Source organism: Typopeltis vanoorti, chromosome 10 (genome assembly GCF_054136105.1).
Source record: "Typopeltis vanoorti isolate ZY-2024b chromosome 10, IOZ_Tvanoo_1.0, whole genome shotgun sequence".
NCBI classification, from domain to species: Eukaryota; Metazoa; Arthropoda; class Arachnida; order Uropygi; family Thelyphonidae; genus Typopeltis; species Typopeltis vanoorti.
Window position 1 is genome coordinate 11,195,328 of NC_143558.1, and position 19,993 is coordinate 11,215,320.

The 19,993-nt window shown below is 36.4% G+C and overlaps 1 protein-coding gene across 1 annotated transcript in view; it reads right to left on the reverse strand.

Annotated features, from left to right (window-relative positions):
• pcx (pecanex) overlaps positions 1 to 19,993 on the reverse strand; it is a 621,557-nt gene that overhangs the window by 537,353 nt on the left and 64,211 nt on the right. Inside the window, exon 2 of the mRNA XM_090398640.1 lies at positions 14,150 to 14,349. Within this exon, the coding sequence (XP_090254766.1) occupies positions 14,150 to 14,349 (200 nt within the window). The remainder of the gene's footprint in view (positions 1 to 14,149; positions 14,350 to 19,993) is intronic.

Here is a 19,993-nt window from a genome sequence, read left to right on the forward strand (position 1 = left end):
GAACTATGCACATCCATAATGCTACATTATGGATGTGCAATTACCAAAACTGCTTTCAAGCTTTATTGCAATACAGTTGGAGTGCAGGAGGTAACCTCTCTCCAAAAACTCTGGGTGATCTGCAAGATAACTCTAAATCTCACTGAGTGACCCTAAAGGGTCACGAGTAAACTGATCATCACTCTTGACCTGAATTCCTACTGTACAGAAAACTCGGCAGTGGCTCCACTCAGTGACAGGCAAAAACCTGCTACCAAGTTGAACCACTCTATGCCACAGAAAGCAAGCTGCCATCAGTGGGAGCCAGACCATGAAGAGATGCCAAGGTTGAAGGAATGCAGAAGTCACATATTTCCCATATACAAGTAATGAAAAGGTGTAACACCTTATTATTAAAATATTCTGGATTAGAGCTAGTTGATGAAAGTTTTTTAACTTGGTTATAAATTAAACTGATCTTTTCCATAATGCATAGCATTATACATGCACCTGAAAGGATGTGTGCTTTGCATTATAAGATACTAAGGCTTTTTTTTTTTAATATCTGATTCACACACAAAAGGCCCCAAGACCTATAGTACTATCAAGGTGAAGTCAATAGCCTCTATATACAAGTAGCCTAATTGTGAAGATACTTCATGCACAAACTTTGTTTGCTTACACTTGGATAAAGTATTAAACAAGAAGATAATTTCTTGACATCTTTAATCTGATTCAAAAGCTTTATACAACCTTCAAGAATTCAACTGTTTCATTTGTGTTTTCCTGATTTGTCTGGTTTAAAACAACTTTCCATGTTCTGATAGAAACTAGTGATATCAGCACTGTCAAAGATGGGCTCAGAAAATAAAAACAGGAAGAAAACTTAGGATATCCACCAAGACTAGAAAGATAACTAGACACAATAAAGAATGGAAATCAGAGAAAGATGAATGAATGGATGCCTCAAGAATGGCATATAACTGGCGAAGAACTTCATTTGAGTCTCAGGGAAATATAATGGTCTTATTGATGGCAGAAAGGCAAAGATATACCAAAAGAAATCATGTAGAAAATTAAAATAATACAGTAAATCCTCGATTTAACAGACAAAATTTCCGGTCCGTATGTGCATGTGAAAATTAACACCCTGTTAATTTTAAAATGCTTTTAACCAAGATTTTCTTATAATTAAATTAACAGGATATTTTTTGTTATTAATTTTTTCCTATTATTTTTTAACAAATTTTGATGAATAGGCCATCATATGTTGGAAAAACACTAGTAATTTAGCCGACATAAATGAGTCACCGTTCATAAAACATGTTCGCCGAATGATTAGGATTACACATTTTCATGATCATCAAAATTTGTTATGATAGGGAGTTAATTATAAAAAAACAGCAGAATTCAAAAGTTAAAAAAAAAACTTGATAGTTTTTCAGAGCAGGATTACCTAAACCAAGCGCCTGAACATTAACTTCACATTAACTTATCTAAAAGTGTGTGTAAAACAATTTTTTTGTTATTACAGTGCTAATATTGATAAAATTGCAGTATAATGTTACAAATATTTTTATTTTAAAAAATTTGAGATTTAATAGACACCTCTTAGCCCCTATTAGTCCATTAAATCGAGGGTTTACTGTATTGTAATAATACACATATATGAAAAACAAATGCTAAACAACAAATATTTTATAAAAGTTTCTTTCTGTATTTCTGTATTATTTATTTAACCAGATTTTATTTAACTTTCGTTAAAATTTTTTTATTCTGTATAAAGTGAAATTAATATTTTGTATTTTACTGATCAGTAAGTTCCCTAATTTCTGTTTATTTCTTAAAATATTAATCTTTTTTCTTTTCATACTTAGATTACTACACTCTGTATTATATGGGATGTTAATATTTTATGTTGTACCATCATTTTTTATTTTGGTTTAACCAATAAGAATACAATTTGGTCGGCTAAATCCCAAATTGCCAGCCCATCCTCGTTCGTTCAGTATCCAAGTAGATACCTCAACAGGAATCAAACCTTGGAGATTCAGTGGCAAACTCTGAAGAAAACATTGATTGATTCTGCTAGAGAGGCATGTGGTGAGGTTGTCTGCAAGGATAAAAAAATCAGAACTCCCTGGTGGACACAGGAAGTTAAAGAGGCAGTGAAGGAAAAGAAGAAAGCATATCAAAAGTTCCTGGCAAATAAGTCAGTTTGTGCTCTTAGAGAATATAGAGACAAATGCAAGAATGCTAAACAAAAGTCATGGGAGGACTTTGGCAAGAATATAGAAAATAAATATCAAGAAGGTGGCAAAATATTCTGGAGGTTGTTGAAGAAGCTTAGGAATGGAGGAAAGAGTGCTGTAAAAGGAGTTAGAGACGATAAAAGTGACATGAAAATGGGACAAAAAGATATCTCTGAGGTATGGAGTAATTACTTTGAAAAACTGCTAAATGAAACAAGCAGTGATGACAACACAGTGGTAAAAAGCACTGACCAGGCATGTAGTCAGGAATACATATCCATACTTGATGTAGAAAAAGCCATCAAAGGCTTGAAATGTGGAAAGGCAGCAAGAGTAGATGATATTCGAACTAGAAATGCTGAAGTATGGTGGTATAAGAGTCTTACAGTGGCTGCACTGCATAGTTCAGAAAGCCTGGACAGAGGGACGAATTCCCGATGATTGGAGTAGAGCTCTCATAGTACCCATATATAAAAAGGGAAATAAAACTGAATGTGAGAATTACAGAGGTATTTCCCTACTGAGTGTTCCTGACAAGATCTATGCAAGCATACTTGAGAAACGGTTGAGAAGAATTGTGGAAGAAAAGCTTGGTGAAGAACAAGTTGGATTCAGGCAAAATAGAGGCTTACAGGATCAGATCTTCACTTTACGACAAATAGTCGAGAAAGCATGGGAATATAACAAAGATCTGTATTCAAGTTTTGTTGATTTGGAAAAGGCATATGACAAGGTGCCAAGAGAGAAGCTATTCAATACGCTGCAGTTATATGGTGTCAATGGGGCATTATATCAAGCAATACTTAGTCTTTATTTGAGTTGTAAGTCAGCAGTTAGAATTGAAGGAAGTACAGGAAGATGGTTTAATGTTAAATCTGGTGTGAGACAAAGATGTACATTATCCCCTCTGTTATTCATTATCTATATGGATCACATTATGAAGGACAGCGGTATTAAACATGATATCAAAATTGAAGATGTTAATGTCAGCTCTTTGCTTTATGCGGATGATGTTATACTTCTAAATAAATCCGCTACAAATCTTCAAGATTCTCTGACTAAATTTAATAGCTGTTGTAATAGATATGGTATGAAGATCAGCAATAAAAAGATAAAGACAATGAAAATAGGCAGAATCATTGAAAATGTCAACTGTGTTGTGAATGGAGAACCTGTGGAACAAGTAAATCATTTCAGCTACTTAGGCATGATTTTTACTGAAGATGGTAAATTAAATACAGAAATAGACAACAGAATCAGCAAAGCTGGTATGGTGGGAAGTCAATTGAATAAATTCATATGGAATAAGAGAGAAATTAGTCGGAACATTAAATTAGCTGTGTACAAGACAGTGTTCAAACCAGTTTTAACTTATGGATCTGAGAGCTGGGTCAGAAGTAAAACACTTGACCAAAGACTAGAGACCACAAATACGAGAGTCCTGAGAAAGATTATAGGCATGAACAGATGGCATCAATGGCAATATCATATTAAAAATGAGGATATTAGGAAAGAACTTGACATTGTCAGCATCCAGGAATGCATTAGCAGAGCTAATCTCAGGTGGTGTGGTCACTTAAACAGAATGGGCGAGGAAAGATTAGCAAAACAAGTGTTCTCTGCCAGGTTGGCAGCAAAACGACCCAGAGGAAGACCAAGATATAGGTGGATTGATACGGTACAAAGTGCCTTAGACGATAGAAATATAAGATCTGACAATGTTGGAGTCTTGACAAGTAACAGACTGATTTGGAGGAAAATTGTAGATAGGAAGTTAGCAATGATGTAATTTTTGTCATGTAGTACTATCATATCCTGTACACCCCTTGAGGGTACATGGCAGGAATTTGATGATGATGATGATGTTAATATTTTACAAAAGTGTGATAGGGTGGTTAGGGTAAGAACAATTTAATGCCAGTTACATGCACCATTCAGAAGATGAGGTTCTTTCAATTATAGGACACCTGTGGATTTTGGAACTGACTACACTTTTCCTGAATAACAAAGATTTTAAAGGCTATAATTGTATTTTGTATACGAGTTTAAGGAGAGGTATGATATTTTTTAGGAATAATGCAAGCTATATGTGCAATTCTGAGTAATTTCAGTATATTAAACAAAGTGTCAATGAAATTACATATCCCTTCACACTGTAAATCAGCTTAAAGCAAAAATTGCCATCTGCAAATGAAATCTTCACCTTATTTCCCAATACTAGTACTTTATGAAACGAAGCACGGCTGTTAGGTTCAATAGACATGACGCGTTATATAAATCGCGTTATACGAGCCTTAGATCAATTAGAAAAAGCAGGGTTACGTTCCGAAATCATTTTTTTTTAAATTATATAAACAACAATGACATATCCAACAAAAACAATATCTTTATTTAATTCAGGTAATTCATATAAGTTAAGAAAACATAACCTATGAGTCAAATATGTAGTATAAAATTATAAAAATTACAAATTGTACATAAATTTCATTGCACATAATGCATAAATGTTTTAGACACAATCAAATAAAGCGCATATTTTAACTGTCATCACTGTCTTCAGAAATAACATTTCGTATATGTTCTTTAAGTGGCCGGAGGTCGTCACCACTTGAAATCTCTTGGATATCATTTGTATAATTCTCATATTCTCATATGTAACTCACCAGAAAATAAACTGCTCAGCTTGAGAATAACACACTTATGATTTTAAATGTGCTTTACCTGGCAGAAAACGAAGACAATTTTCAACAATAAACACTTTATACAGTAAACCCTAGATGGTGAACCTATGGCCTTCGTGCCAGAAGTGGCACGTCTGAGAATTTTGCTGGCATGTCGATTTACAGGTGATATCCTTTTATACACTCATAAATGCAAACTAAACTGCACATTGTAGAAACCTGTATGTTCAGCAGCATGCTCTATGGATTCAAGGCCTGGGTACTTCTGAGAGAATCTGAAAGGAGGATATTAGCATTTGAGAGGAAGTGTTATAGAAAGATCTTGAAAATAAGCTGGATCCAGAAAGTGAACAATGAGGAAATCTACAGACAAATACAAACAAAAGAAAACCTGATCCAGAAAATAATCAAAAGGAAACTATGTCTCTTTGGCTATATATGTAGAATGAACGATGAGAGGAAAATAAAAATGCTGATGTTGTTGTTGTTGTCTTGTCCTTTGAAGAGTCTTAGATGTTTCCGTGCGCTCTTTGTACTGCTTTGGCTATGTCTGTGATTTTGTTTGTATAGAGCTGTTGTTCAGGATTAGGATCTATTTCTTGCAAGGCTGCTGTAATTGCTGGACAGGTAAAGATGTGAGTGGGTGTCAGTTCCGTATTGGGGCAGTTGTTGCAGTTTCTATATGTTCTCGTATCATCTGTATTGATCTTCATTCCTCTATAATGTCCTGTTCGTAGTCTTGCTATCGTAGTGGAGGTCCTTCTGTCAGCACTGATCTCGGGAATTTGATGTTGTATCACTGATTTCAATGGAATTAGTTTAGCTTTTGCTAGTGCATTGGCATCAGCAAGAGTTATCATATGAGTTTCTTGGTTGAGTTCTCTGGCCTCTTTTGCTAATTTATCAGCTGCTTCGTTGTGATCAATGCCTACATGAGCAGGAATCCATTGTAGAATGCAACTTTTACCTAAACACTTTAGATGATTTAAGAGTTTATGGATGTCTTGTGTGAGCTTGGTATTGCCATTTTTGATTGCCTCCATAGCTGATCTTGAGTCACTGTAAATTATAATTCCTTCAGATTGTTGAGATGATGATAGATTTAAGTAGGCTTCTAGTGCTTTAATTATTGCGTAGAGTTCGCTGGTAAAATTGGAAGCGATTCTCCCAGATCCAACTTTTATTGAAAGTTTTTCACCTTTCGGGAGTAGAAGGAGAACACCAGCGCCTCCATTAATCATATTGGTGTCTGATGATCCATCGGTATAACAAATAACCTGTTTGGAGGATGAAAGAAGGTTGATGGTATTTAGGCCTTTTTCTTTAAGCATTTCTTTTGGTTCTTTTTTTGTACAGAGTTTGGTAAGGTTTAGATTTATGAAGGTATTTGAAGGTAAAGGACTGGAAAATAGAGGTTCTTTGTTTATGTGGACATTTAGCTGATCAAGACCTATTTCTTTCCTGATAGTGTCATCATATTGTAAAGTCGATGATCTGTGAAGTCTGCAAATTTGGTTCCAATGTTCATAGGTTTTTAGGGAGACATGATCACTTTGGTAGCTTCTGATATTATTTATGAATTTTATGGTGGCAAATTTTCGTCTGTCCTCCAGCAGGTCAAGCCCACATTCCTGTTGGGCTCTGATGTTGTTAGTGGATGAGACTGCACCAATGATAATCTTGGATGCTTTTGCTTGTATTTTGTCTAGGTTTTTCTTTACCGATAAAGCCGAAGGTGACCAGATAGGTGCTGCATATTCCATTATTGGCCTTATTAGTGTAGTGTAAGTAGTTTTGAGGATTTTTGGCTTTGCACCCCAATTTGTTCCACAAAGCCTTTTCAGTATATTTAATTTTTTTAGAGCTCTGTTGGAAGTGTTAGAGATGTGTTGTGCAAAACGTAATTCCTGATCAAGCGTAATACCAAGGTATTTTGGATTTGTGACTTTTTCAATTAGCTTGTTATTGATCATGACTTTGGGATTGTAGGAATGTCTATTTTTCCTGTCTGTACTAAATGTACTTAGTTTTGTTTTGTCTGGGTTGATTTTAAGTTTGAGTTCGTTTGACCATTTTTCTAATCCTCTCATGGATTTGTTTAGAATTTCCTCTGATTCTTTGATTTTAGCACTAGTGTGCCAGATGGCTATATCATCTGCATAGCAAGTTACTTTTGTGTCTTCTGTAAGGTAGGGATGAATATTATTGACATATAGAAGGAATAGTAAGGGACTGAGTACTGAGCCCTGGGGAACACCAGCCCAGGTTCTCCGCTCTTTTGATATTGCTGTATTGATTCTGACTTTGATCTTTCTTCCTCTGATGAAATCAGCAATCCAGATTAAAGCGTTTCCTCTAATTCCAATATCATGTATTGTTTGTATTAATTTTTTGATCCAAACACGATCAAAAGCAGCAGTCATATCAAGGAATATGGCAGTTGTCTTTTTTGTTGGTTTTTCCTGAAATGAGTCTATTATTGTTTGGCAGAAATGGAATAATTGATCTGTTGTCGAATGACGAGTTCTATAAGCAGTTTGGTAGTAGTTGATTTTCTTATTTTTTGTCAGCCAGTGCATAAGCCTGGAGTGTATGATTCTTTCAGTAATTTTACAAAGTATGCTAGTTAATGCGATAGGTCTGTAACTTTGACATTCTGCAGCATTTTTGTCAGGTTTCAGGATGGGTACAATAACTGATTTTTTCCATTCTTTTGGAAGTTTGCCCGTTCGCCAAGAGGTATTGAGAATGTCCAGAAGTTGTTCTTTGGCATTTTTGCCAAGGTGTTTGACCATATGACCAAAGATAAGATCATTACCAGGGGATTTATTAGGTGCAGTTTTCTCGATTGATGAATTTAGTTCACTTAGTGTAAATTCTTCGGAGAAGATGTCATTAGTTTGGTATGTTCTTGCTTGTTTTTGCTGGATGTTTGGGATGATTGAAGGAAAGAACAAAAAAGGAAGACCAAACAGAGAATGCGGCGATGGCATTGTCAAATGGTGCAGAAACTCTATACATAAACTGAGTCATCTTGCACAAAATAGAATTCAATGGAAGAATCATATCAAAATGGCATCAGACACCTACGGGCATTGGATCCGTGGTTGTTGATGATGATGACTCAGAAAAGCACATATCATGCACTTTATTCCTGTAAAGCAATAATAGCCTTTAAAGTCTCTTTACTATGCAGGAAAAGTACAGTTACTTCAAAATACACAGGTATCCTATAATTTAAAGCACCTCATCTTCTAAATTGGTTTCAGTAAAAATCACATTTGGACGATCACATCAGTCTTAAGTGAGTAGAAAAATGTGAAAGGTTACAAAAATAAATAAACATTCTTAAATTCGGTGTTCTTGCTCCCTAACTTCCCTATTGCACTTGTGTAAAATAATAATATCCCATCTGTAGAATGTAGTATCTAAGTAAGAGATAAAAAACATTAACATAAAGATACCTTCTTCTTCTTCATTTTTCCCTCTTTTACCATGTGGTGTCGAGGATTTTCTATTCATTTAACTGCAACTGTATGCAAGGATAAAGTAGTTAGCAACGGTGAGTTCTCAAGGCCGGTTTGCCTGCTTGTGGGATGAAAAACCCCAGATAATCTGGGGAGAAAAACTCTGCAGTCCACACACAAGACTGGCTAACTTCGCTATGCCTGAAAAATATCCAAAGCTCCTCATGTCAGCAATGGGAATCAAATCCAGGACACTCCTTTCTCTTTTCCCAGGCATATAGTTGCAAAGTGCATAGCCACTCAGCTAACCACACGGACCTGAAGATATCATATGGTTGAATGGATATTATTTCTAGCAAAGAGCCTGTTGGCTCAAATCACAGTGGAGGCATGAATGTTTTATGAATGCCTCTAGGTGGTAGATGAATTTCACTTCCTGCATATCAATGGACTTACTGGTGTAAGTCCATTGATATGCCCGCTAGTTATTCGAAGCATGAAGCAACTTGAAAAAGTTTGGTCTCTATAGGATTTTCAGGTTATCTAACCATCAGCCCACCTACAGTACCAGTATACAATATGTCTATAAACCTTTTGTGAGTGGGATTCACATTAATAAAAAAGTACTGTAAAAATAAACAAACTACAGAAAACTAGACCTAAACTTACAGTCATCAGGTATAACTTACATCGTGATAATGTTATACAGCACACTAAACTGGACATGAAATTTCCAAGTTTAGTTGAACAATTGTGACACATCCAGCAAAAGTCTGAACATAGCTCCAAGTAACTTATCTATCACACGAACAGTGATGAGGAATTTAGCATTATGAGATGAAACAGTAATGAGGAAAAGACCTCAAAGAATAGTTTAGAAATATCATGCATTTTTACAAAATACTTCTGACATCAGGATGCAATATTGGGAAAACTTATCCAGAATCAAGATGGATACACAGAAGACATAAGCACAGAAAACTAGTTCTTCTAATATCTGTATATAAAATTTCTAGATTTACTCAAAAACAGTCAATCTTTTCAGCCACAACTGTAGATTATAAACTGCAGCAATCGTGTACAAACTTATTTCATACCTGATATGTCAAAACCATCCTTATGCATATCCTACAATACTAACTGCTGACTCAGACCTTAAGTAAACATCAGTCTATTCACATTATCTTGAAGGTTCTCTACATCACTTTTATTTATTTTGTCCTCCCAAGTTCAACAACAAAGAAGGTGAAGGCTCGATTTGGGCCATAGAGCCATAAAAAGAAGTTCAGCAACACCAGCAAACTGGATATTCACTTTCAAATCAGCTGAAATTTCATTTGGCTTCTGACATTTGAATTCATGTTAAAGAAGCACCAAAGCAGCCATGTGCAAACAATAAAAAATGATGTTTAACTATTCCACATTTTGTGCTCTTAGTGGGACACTTCTGCAGGAGAAAAATACATAATATATTATAATCACAGCCAATTACAACATTCAAACAGCACTGATGCAATAAAATGGTTATTGCATCAGATGATGATGAATTAGTTCATCATCATCAAATTCCTGATATATATCCTCAAGGGGTGTAATAGGATATGATAGTACTACATGAAAAATTTACATCATTACTAACTTCCTATCTACAATTTTCCTCCAAATCAGTCTGTTACTTGTCAAGACTCCAACATTATCAGATCTTATATTTCTATTGTCTAAGGCACTTTGTACCATATCAATCCACCTATATCTTGGTCTTCCTCTGGGTCGTTTTCCTGCCAACCTGGCAGAAAACACTTGTTTTGCTAATCTTTCCTAGCCCATTCTGCTTAAGTGACGATACCACCTTAGATTAGCTCTGCTAATGCATTCCTGAATGCTGACAATATCAAGTTCTTTCCTAATATCCACATTTTTAATATGATATTGCCATTGATGCCATCTATTCATGCCCCTAATCTTTCTCAGGACTCTCATATCTGCGGTCTCTAGTCTTTGGTCAAGTGTTTTACTGGTAAATTAGTTAAAGAATTATATATTCTTCAACAAATCATTTTGTGTGAGACATGATGGTGTCAGGAAGGAAGAGTTCTTGTAAAAGAACTAAGATGTCGTTTCTGTGAAGGATTGCAAACAAGTTCATAATATCAAGGTATGTTAGGAAGGTAGGCTGTGTCCTTGCATTTCATTAAGAAGACAAATGATTTATTTATTACTGGAACAAAGGACCATTTTTTTCTATATGTAGTGCTACTAAGCTTGATAAAGAAATCAATATTGTCTATATCAATGAAAACAGTTGGATCTGGATATTCAGGGAGACCTCTGAAATATTACATATCCCTATCCAATGCAATATTAATCAAGAACTTATATAAAGCCAACTCTGGTCCTCTATCATCTCAACAGCATGGAACTAGAATATGATATTATACTTTCATTGCAACAATATGTCAGCGAAAAATTTTACAACATTCTTTTTATTAGTGAGTGCACTGGAAAAAGTGTTGCTGAATGGAAGTACAGTGTGTGTGATGCGTGCAACAGATCAGAAGAAAGAGATGAAGGGAAAAATCAGGAGAGTGGTATTTAAGAGACAGAAGTGTTTAGCAGTGGCAGTGTGTGTGTGTGTGTGTGAGCGATGAAGAGAGAGAGAATGGGAATGCAAGAGGAACAAAGAAATGGGGGGGGAGCCTGGGTGGACAGGGAGACATGGCACAGGGATAGTGGATGTTGAAAGTGGCAGTGAATGTGTGTATGAAGATGAAGTATATTGCAATGTGGGTGGGGAAGTTGAGACTGAGCAGATCTATGTGGTAAGTGGTAATAAAGGTGATTGGGCAGGTGTGGTGGGGAAATCACAACCAACACATGGTTGGATAGGACTGGCTATAAACCTAAAAATGAATTATTGTGTTTGTTTACAAATGCCAGAAGTATCTGAAATAAAGAAGATGAAATGGTTTCAGTGATTGTGTTTATTCACCCCTAAAAACATTGGAATAAGTGAAACATGGTTGAATGAAGATGATATTCTAAAAGGAATAAAAATGGAAGGATATACAGTATTTTTTTGTGAAGATAGAAAGGGCATAAAGAGAGGGGGAGGGTGCTGCTAATGATAGCAGGGGAATTATGTCCACATAAGGTAGACATGAAAGGGGAAAATAGTGGCAATGGTTATGATGCAGTGATCACATGGGTTGTGGCTAGTCATATGTAGACTTTTGTGAGGAAATGATATATGTGTAATTATAAGGCTGGTAATTATGACAAGCTTAGGAGAACAGCTTGAAGCTATAACATGGAACAAGGAGTTGAACGGCAAGGAAATAAATGCTGCATGGGAACTGACAAAGAAATACATAACAGCATTAATGTGAAGGTATTCTGAAGGCCAAAAGGCTAAATAAGGTAGGTGTAAAATGTTTGAATGTGAAGCATAAGCATGAAATCTGGAAAAAGAAGATACTTTGGAGGAAGTACAAGATGAATAATGGTAATAATCAGTTACATGAAGAGTATAAAGAACAAGCCGGCAGAGGGACTCATTTAGTAAGGAAAAAAAACGTGCAGTATGAGCAGAAATTGGCAATTCAGGCAAAGAAAAACCCTAGAGAGTTTTCTTAGATATGTGGCAAGTAGAAGGATGAATGATTATGGTAAGATGATGTTAATGGATGAAAGTGGTAGAATGGTAACTGATGCAGAAGACATTGTTGAGGTATTCAGTGTCAATTTATAAGTGTGTTTCATCTTGATTAGGATGGAATCATGAGAAACTTAAGTGTAGAGGACATAGGAGAGGATAGCTTAATTGTGACTGAACAGGAGTTATCTGAGGAAATAAAAAAAACTTTATGTCAATAAGGCAATAGGATTTGATGACACATCACCATGAATCTCAAGGGAATGTTCCAGGAAATTGGCAGTAGCATTGGCATGCCGGTTTAATAACAGTCTTGCAACAACACAGGTTCCAAGGGAGTGGAAGGAGGGTAAAATTGTTCCACTGGGCTACAGCTTCAAATTATAGGTCAATCCGTATATCTGCAGTTGTGGTGAGGGTATTGGAGAGATTGGTGAGAAGCAGGATACAGAAATAGGTTGACAACAGCAGTATTCTTGGTGATTATCAGCATGGGTTTGTTAAAGGGAGGTCATATTTCACTAACTTATTTATATACTATAACAAGGACAAATACCTCAGACAGGGGAGATGCATATACAGTGGTGTACTTGGATTTTGCAAAAGCTTTTGATAAACTGCCACATGACAAGCTCTTAAATAAATTGAAACAGATGGGATTGGATAACAGACTTCTGAGTTGGATCAGTGACTGGCTGTCATATAGGTATCAGAAAGTTGTATATGGGGATGCAATATCTCAAAAGAGGAAAGTGGTGTACTGCAGGGTTGAGTTTTGGGACCATTGTTGTTCAATTTGTATGTTAATGATACTGGGATGAGTTTAGCTAGTGATATGCAGCTGTTTGCAGATGATGCAAAACTGGGAAGATCAATGCAGAGGTCAAGTGGATGTTATGGCCTTAAAAGAAGACTTGAATAGATTGCATGAATAGGCAGGTAAGTGGAAATATCAGTTCAATGTTGCAAAGTGTAAGGCTTGAAATTTGGTAAGCAACAATGAAATGTGAAGGAAAAGTTCCCCTTCCCCTTTAAAGGAAGTAGAAGATTAGAGATCTAGGAGTGATGGTGGACAAGGACTTGGAATTCAGGAGCCACAGTGCACAAATTATGACGTCACATCAGATAATGGCAATGATGCAGAGGATCATGACATGCAGAAATAGAAAGATTATGATGCCATCATAATCCATATGAGCCTTGATCAGGCCTCGTATGGATTATTGTGCACAATTTTTTTCGCTGGAACTAAACTATCGGTACTATTTTTAAAAAAATTGCAGAATTTCATTTAACAGTCTGAAAAAGAGAGAGAGAGAGAGAGAAAGAAAGAAAAGCTTAAAAAAGAAGCCATTAAGAGAATATTCAGAGTCCAATTCAGGAGCTTTGCTTAGGCAAAGGGTCAAACTAAAGAAGTATATTATGAGGCATATATTATTATTTCATGGTGACAAGGATATGTTGGAAAGGGTCCAGAGAAGATTCATAAAGGTGGTCAGTGGTCTTTGGAATGTGGAGTACAAGAACAGATTTAGAGAATGTAAGTTGCAAAGCCTCGTGAAAAGAATGAAGAGGTGGGGGGGGGGATATGATTGAGAAATAAGCTAGTCAGGGGTTATTATCAGGTTGACATGGAAGAGATTTTTCATAGAATGGGAGGGGGTGTAGAACAAGAGGCCATTGCTGGAAACTGTATATGGAGGGTGTGAGCAGAGGAGTGAGGAGAAGGTTCTTTGCATGGAGAGTGGAATGCATTGCCTGAGTGTGTTCAGAATGTAGACATATTGAATCAATTTAAAGCACAGTTGGATGAACATTGTGTGCAATAGCGTGTACCTCCCACGATGAGTTCGACTTCATGAAGGTCAACTAATAATAATAATCACATAATAATAATAATAATAATTTAACTAATTAGATGTTTCATGTTGTTACTGTTTGCTCAAATGTTGTCCTGATTTTAACAACTTAACTTATGAATTCTTGTCCCAAATAAAACTAATAAACATTAGTTTTACATGTTGTAGGTGTGACAAAATCTCTACACAAAAACATGAATTTAAGCATGTAAGATAAAGCTATGAAACTACTTATCAGAAACTTTTAAAAAAATCTCACTTTTGCTGAATTCTACTCTGACCAGCTCTTGAATCTCCTTCAGTGTCTTCAGATTTTCCAGAATCATCACTTGATTCTTCAAAATAGTCTCCTGTATCAAACATTCTATGCAGTCTGATATTAGTCACTTTCAGAGCAGTAAAGAGTATAGCAACAGTTATACAGTACACACTCCAGATTATTAATGATGGTAGAAAACACTGCAAAATTAAAAAAAAAAAAAAATTGAGAATCAATATAAAATATATCTGCAAATGAACAATTTTCATTGTCATTAGAGAAGAGAAAAATTGGTTTTAAACTATCACTTTTAAAAAAAAGTCCAAAATTTCATCTGAAAAAAAAAAAAAAAAAAAAAAGTTTAAAAATAAGCCATTAAGTCACTAAAAATAAAAACATGAATATTCTGATAATCAAAATGTCGGTTTAATGCAGCAGTAACTCCAAATTGCAAGTTTTTAGAAAATCACGTTCATATAATATACATCTGTTATATTATTTGTAGATTGGTCTCTATGCTTCTTTTTTTTCTTCTTGCTCCTTCCCCTAACACTATTAGAATATTCAAGGTCTAGAAGTGAATCTTTCCTATTTTACTATTTCATCTCATGCAGTAAGTCTACCCTCTCTCCTAAGTATTTGCCTCATCTAGAAACTCCCAGCCTGCCTGGTCAGCATGGAATGAAAAGGGACCAAAACACCTAAAATTTGTGGAAATGGAAAATCCTAACATGAATCTGCTTTATCATAAATCTCATACAGGATTGGCTACTGTGCAGAATATTCAGAGTCCTATCCAGGACTTAGGAATAGGGTCAAACAAAAGAAGTATATTATGAGACATATATTATCAGACATTATCAGGAATACCTATCTAAAGCTCTCGTATGTTCCGTAAAGATTAATCCCATGTCTTTTGTATTCCCCATTCACAATATCACTGACTTGTGTTGGAGAAATACAGTAGACATGGGATTATCTCAGAGGTGAACTTTACATGGACATATGGAATGTAAAGGAGCTAAAGTTGGATACTGTTAATATCTGTAAAGAGATGAAGAGGAACAGAACTGGCATCCTGGAAATTACAGAAACCAGATGGAATGTAGAAGGTCATTTCAGAAGACAGGATGGTAAGCTAGTTGTTGATTCAGGAGGTGATTCAAACATTATGGTGTAGCTATGGTACTGAGGAAAGATCAGGAAAGAGCTCTTCTTCATTAGGCCTATCTGTGTGGGGTGCATAAACACCTACAATTGACATAATTAGTAGGATGAGTCTAATAAAAAAAGTATCAATCGTGGTTATTTATGCACAGTTGTTACTCTACACAGATAGGCCTGATGAAGAGTGTGACGAATTCTAGACTGTTCTGTGCTACCCACCAAGGAGAGATGTACTTTTCATCTCAGGGAATGTCCATGCAAAATGAAATAGGTAAACAGTAATGCCTGAATATGAGAGGTGTAGCCTGAGAGAAAGTAACTCCCGTGGTGAAAGAATGTTGGAATTTAAAGAAACACCCATGAAATAGCGATAGTTAGAACACCAATAAGTCAAGGCACAAGACTGATTACATTCTAGCAGTCCAAGAGTAGAAGACAAACTGCTTTGATGTGCATACTTGGCTTGTAGCAGATTGTGCTATAGTCAGTTAGCTAGGGAGAGCCTCAGTAAGATTGAAATCTTCTAAGTCAAGCCCATTCCACTAGACTGGATGTCAGAGTAATCCCTAGTGGGTTCACAGAAGAAACACCAACATGGTTGGATGCTCTTGTGGACATTAATGATAAGAACACACCTGAAATGCTCTTAGAAGGAATCAAGGTTATGATACAGGTCCACTTAAAAGACAAGAGAGCCATGGATATTACATTCAACATGGGATCGGATAGAAAGGAGGCAGCTGGAGATACAAAGAGACTAAAGAATATAAAAGATTAGCTCTAAGGATCCCACTCAAAGAATCCTTAGAGCTAATCCAAGTTAAATTTCCTCCCAATATCACAGCCCTTTTTCAGTTCACAATGAACTCAGGTTATTTTGTTTGGCAAGGAAAATTCTACAAACAAATAGAGGGGACAGCCATGGGTTCTCCACTCTCTCCCCATCCTTGGCCAACTTTTATATGGAGACTTTTGAAGAGAAAGCCTTAAACTCTGCCCCACAAAAACCAACCATTTGGCTTCGCTATGTTGATGATGTGTTCGCTATTTTGCCACATGGCTCCGATGCACTCCTCTCCTTCCTAACACATATAAACAACCAACACCCCAGAATCAAATTCACCTTGGAAGAAGAAAAACAACTGCCTTCCATTCTTAGACACACTAGTCACCCGCCAGCCTGATGGAACCTTGGTTTTCTCAGTCTATAGAAAACCCACCCATAGAGGCAGATACATTCACCAACAATCCCACCACCCCTCCTCGCAACAATATGGAGTCATTAAGACACTACATAACAGGGCTAAACTTATCTGTTCAAATGACAATGCCCTAACCACAGAACTAAACCACAACCCCCTCCCCCCTCACAACAAGGATTATTCTAAATCCATCACCATACCCTATATCCGAGGCACCTCAGAAAAAATTACAAAAATCCTAAAAAAACATGTCTTAACTTCTTGTTAAAGACCATATAAAAAATTGGCATCCCTTATCCGCTCTACTAAAGACCCCCCCCCCCAGACCTACCTGGTGTATACCAGATCCCTTGTAGCTGTAAGCTGTCCTACTTTGGCCAAACAGGCAGGACAGCCAATATCAGAATTTCAGAACACAAGGACTACATCCGGTTTCACCAGTACAGCCACTCTGGTCTTGCTGACCATGCGCTGGATACCTGCCATAGAATACGGTGGAAGAAAGCCACGATAGTACACCGTAGTAAATACAAGTATGAAAGGCTTTTCGTGGAATCAGCTTCAGCCCTAAGAAACAATCCAAACCTCAACAAATTTGGCTGCATGAGACTTCCTCAAATTTGGGAAACCTACATCAGAAGACCTTCAGCCCAATCGCCCAAGAATACCAACATTGCCCACTAGAGGGCACCATCAGGACTTTAGGAGAAATAATAGCTTCCTGCTTCTTCCTCATTTACTGTTTGTTGTGCCTGCATGCACGTGTCTTGTTCTTAAGTTTCTTGAAAATGGCAATGTGACATTGCCAAAATATTGAAATATATTAAAATTTATTTTAATGTATATCTTAGTGACATTGTAATTTCCTTAAATTACTTAGTTAAAAATGCATAACCAACATCTAAGCCTTTCGACGAGTATTAGTCAAAAAATAAAGGTATTATTAGTCAAAAAATAAACTAATAAATAATATATATGTACAAAAGTTAAGTTAACAATACAGAGTCTACATATAAACAAAATTACAGTCAAATGTGTTTATACAAATTAATTCTTTGTAAAAAATTAAAAACATCATGCAATCTGCCCGAGTGTATATGGCTTGGTTAGATAGGTAAAAATTTCATTCCTCTCTCATGTAAAATGCTAGCACTCCACCAGAAAATGGCAAATAGTGAGACATGTATTGCATTTTTCACACATGGGAGGGTCATCAGCCCTCAGTAAATAAGAGTGTGTAAGATAACTGTGACCTATGCAGAGCCTAGCAAGAAAAACTTTCTCTCTATACATTAACTAGAATGCAATGTTTAATTTCAGGCTTAATGTGACATAATTTGTTTGTCAATGCTTCCTGCCATTGAGCAATTACCTTTGATCTTATAAACTTTCTGTAGTCTGTATATGGCACTGTCAAACGGTACATATAGAAAGTACCAGCCAGTCATTTCCCTTAATTCCAATGTGGCTGAGAATCCAGCACAACTGAACATCAAAATTAAGGATATTCATTTTGTACAACAGGTGTAACACCTCGAAGCACTGGATGTGGTTTATACATAGGAGAGGAGACAGCCTGTAAAGAGCTCAATGAGTTATAAATTATATACTTTTGGTAGCGGTTTTCTTTTATATGCACAAGTGCAAACTGAATGGCATGTAACTCTGCTGTATAATTGCTGCAATCAGGTAGGATTTGGTTGGAAATACTGTCAAGAAACACAGCAGCATAACCAACAGAGGTATTAGTTCTTGAACCATCAATATAAATGGGCAAGAAATCAGTGTGCTGCTCCATGTGCATTAAACAATTGCAGATAGACAGATGATGGAGTAGTATGAGACTTTGATAGCTGACAAAATGAGAGGGTGCAGGATAGAGTGCAAACCTACCATGGAGGGATGAACATGGTTCCTGTGAAGACATTGCGCAAAGAACAGGAAAGTGATAGCTTCGATATATGTTCTCTTCAACATCCCATGTGAGCAGTGGAAGAATGGAAGGGGAGTGAGCAGATTGTAAGATCAATTGCAGAATAGCAGGTAGGCATATGGAAAAAAGTATTGAGTCTATTATTCAAAAGGGAGAGGTCATATTATCAAGAATTCTTTCAATGATTCTACCTCGTCTATTAGTTGGTGCTACCCCATAGAGTATTGTGACCATTAAAGTCACCCATCAAAAGTACGGTTCAGGCAATTGCAAGATAAGGTTATCAAGATCAATTTCATTTAACTCAGCACTCAGTGGTAAATAAATTGAACATACTGTGTAATAAGAAATCCCACAGAGTGACAAATCGTTACTGCTTCTAGAGCAGTATTAAGTTGGACATGATAGAATGGAATATGACTGCCCACTAGGATAGCCATTTCTCTATGAGTAGGACCACCTCAAGTTCTGTCTTTGTGTACAATAGTGAAATTTGTAAAGGTAGGGTCCTCATTGGGTCTTAAGTATGTTTCCTGTAGACAGAAACAGAAAGGTTTATGTTTCTGCAACAAAATCTTAATATCATCGATATTCTGGCGAAATCCATGACAGATCTATTGTAAAAATTTTCCTATGTTTTGGCTTCATTGACTTGTCTGGTTTTCAGGAAGCTGAGGGCTTACCTTTGTCAGGTTTATATTTATCATTTGTTTTTGGAAAGTATGGATGACTAGTGTCTATCTCTTCCTCTGGTAAAGTATTCAATACATCTGATATGTTAAGGTCAGTTGGTAAGTTTAATTTACTTTCAGTGGATACCAAAGTAGTATCTATTTTTTCTGTGGGGATGTCTGGTGCTTTATCTTAAGTGATATCTTTGACATTTTTTTTAAGCAGCAAGTTCTCATCAAATGGGACATTTTTGGGGATGTCTCTGGAGTAAGGTCATAGGTCATGCAATTGATGCCCTCAACAGAGAAGCACTCGCGATCATAAAGTTCAGGTATAGTGAAATTACCAGACTTTGGAACAGACATATGAGTTTGTGTTGCTGTTGGCACTTTCTTAATTGATACCTTCTCAGAGCAAGTCTGATGGTGTCTAGCTTTCTTTCTGCAATCTAATATGTTATGTTTTGCTCTGTTTTCATTTTTTGTATTTCTTTTTCATCTTTCCACTTCTGACATGCAAGAGAGTAAGCTGGATGATCTCCTTGACAGTTGATACATTTTTTGGCAGAGCAAGATTTGTTATCATGCTCTTTACTACCACATTGGGCACAGGCAGTAGAACCATGACAGGTAGTTTGGGCATGCCCATATTTCTGATATTTAAAGCATCTTAGGGAATTAGGGATGTACATTCTAAAAGGACAGCTGAGATATCCTGCTTTTACAGATGTTGGAGGGTTAGATGTATCAAAAGTAAGGACGATGTTCCTGGTGACCATCCCTACGTATCAGGATGTGCCTCACACCCATCACTCCCTAATCTTTAAGTTCTGAACATATCTCCTATTATTCCACCCACTGGTATACTCCC